Below are 2,287 nucleotides of genomic sequence, written 5' to 3' on the forward strand. Positions count from 1 at the left end.
ATTTCGCTGGGGGAGGGTGCGAGGGGATGAGCGGGTGGCTGTTCAACGCGGGGTTTAATGCCTCCTTGCTTGTTTTGTTTCTCAATTTCCAGGCTAAGGCCTACAGGGAGAGGAAGAGGGATTGATCTTGTTTGTTTTGTTGGGTTTTGCTTTGTGAGCCGTTTGTTTTGTTTGGGTGGTTATCTTTCGTTTGCTGCTGTGGGAGAATAATAACAATGTGGCGTTGTTATCATTTATTTGAGTGAGTAAATGACCGTAGTTGCTGGTCGTGACGATCCAACTGGCGTTGTTATTATTTACTGTAGTGAATAATAACAAAAATTTAGTGAACAGATAAAAAGAGTGGACTTCCAACTGATGTAGCCATGTATATCAACCCTGTATACATCACCTTAAACACCTCTATGCTACAGTATAATCCCGGTGAAATCATAAAATTCTCAAGAGTTGTCAAATAGTTATCAATGAAACAAATGTTCAGAAAGAACAGTAAATGACTAAATGAGATGGTTTAAAAAAATACTCTACACAATACTGTAGCGCCTATCTTATAGATGAAAGAAGAATTCTATCAATGGCAATAAATCTTTTTGGTAGAAGTTATGACATGTATAGGCTTTTTCATCTACCCCAATTTCCGTGGTAATGAACTCTGAAGACCAGCCTGGAATCCTTGGGTATATGCGGTATTCTTTAGAATCACCTGTAGCAACATTATCAAACTCAAAATTGTCAGCTTGAGAAACTTTGATGCCTTCTTATCACATTTAAATAAAAAATAACAAAATGAATGCCAGCTAAAAAACAACCCAAATCAAGCTTCTTAATAGAACTGGTTAGAGGTTGTATTATCAGCTAGTATAATGAAAGTTGGTAAAACGTACAGTCAAGTTCTCCAAGTCCGAGGTGATTTGCTTCCTGACTGCATCCACCACCGAAGAATCATGACTTTCTTTCTTTTGATCATCTGCCTTGTTTATCTATTGAGAGTTCGTGAAATGAAGAATGAACATAAAGTTAGAAGAATGAACACTGGTAGAAGCAGTAAAATTTGTAGTGCAAAGAAAACCTCGGATAGAACAACTGCAGCTGTCTTATCAATAACTTCTCTGACAAATTTTGCAACATTAGCTGCGTCATTTGAGGCATTTGAAGTGTTTAAGGACTTCTGTGGAGTTGCTTTTGTTTTGCTGGCGGCACCTGATAAATATAGAAAAACAATTATTACTGGAAAACATGGAGTGTATTCAAGTTCAAATAAACCCATATTGCATCAGTAAAATACATTCATAACAGAATCCATTCATGAAAAAGGATAAACTTTGTTTTTAATTAAATCATGAACAAGGATATGCTGATTAATCAAAATTGAGAACAATGAATAAGGGTGTTATGGCCAAGGCCAATGCACTGGGTTGCCAAACCTGTTTCAAAGTACCGCTACCACAGAAATATCAGAAAACATAATTAATATTAGAAAATATTTTTCTTCAAAATAGAATCATTCCACAGAAACCATCTTTGAATGTCAATTTATGTACCACAAACCACCATAAAGTGAGTTTATATTACAATCAACTACCTCCCAATCAAACTTTCCATTGAAAACCCAAACATACTCTTAAAAACTCACAATCAAGGCATGTGACTCAGTTTGTTAATGTTTATCTCTAGTTGGGATAAAATTCACGTACCTTGAGTGCGAACTTTATTAAAGGTAATTTTTGGTTTTTTAGCGAAAATTTGACTGGGAGATGGTTGGTTGCAACACTAACCGCACTTTAAAGGTGGTTTATGCATGAATTGACATTCAAACGTGATTTTTGTAGAATAACCCTATTTTTAAGGTGGTTTCTAGAAAAACTCTAATTATTATCTTTTTTTTAAGAAAATAACCAATAAACATATCAGTTATATGGTCTCATTTGCATGTACTTGTACATGCCTTCAAGACTTCATCTCCCTATGGAGGTATAATTTTTATCTTTTTTATAATTATTTTGATAGCATTTAGAGATTATGTCATGATGAGATTGATAATTACTTCTACCAACCTACATGATCCCGCTAACCAGCTAACCTGGTACATGTGTCAACATATCATATTAATAATATTAAGAATTTAAGAGTCTTTTTTCCTAAAAACCACCTTAAAATTGGGTTATTACACAGAAACCACCTCTGAATGTCAATTTATACATAGACCATCTATAAAGTAGGTTTGTGCTGCAATCAACCACATTCTTAAAACTCCCTTTCACAATACCAAAATGCAAAGGCCTAATTA

The 2,287-nt window shown here is 34.7% G+C and overlaps 1 protein-coding gene across 1 annotated transcript in view; it reads right to left on the minus strand.

Annotated features, from left to right (window-relative positions):
* The window catches only part of LOC109834032 (proline--tRNA ligase), an 18,364-nt gene continuing 16,432 nt past the window's right edge, over positions 356–2,287 (minus strand). Inside the window, exons 11-13 of the mRNA XM_020401915.1 lie at positions 1,070–1,200; positions 885–980; positions 356–703 (exon numbers count right to left, since the gene is read on the minus strand). Coding sequence (XP_020257504.1) covers positions 626–703; positions 885–980; positions 1,070–1,200 — 305 coding nt within the window. The 3' untranslated portion in view covers positions 356–625. The remainder of the gene's footprint in view (positions 704–884; positions 981–1,069; positions 1,201–2,287) is intronic.

This window comes from Asparagus officinalis, chromosome 3, assembly GCF_001876935.1.
Source record: "Asparagus officinalis chromosome 3, Aspof.V1, whole genome shotgun sequence".
Classification (NCBI taxonomy): domain Eukaryota; kingdom Viridiplantae; phylum Streptophyta; class Magnoliopsida; order Asparagales; family Asparagaceae; genus Asparagus; species Asparagus officinalis.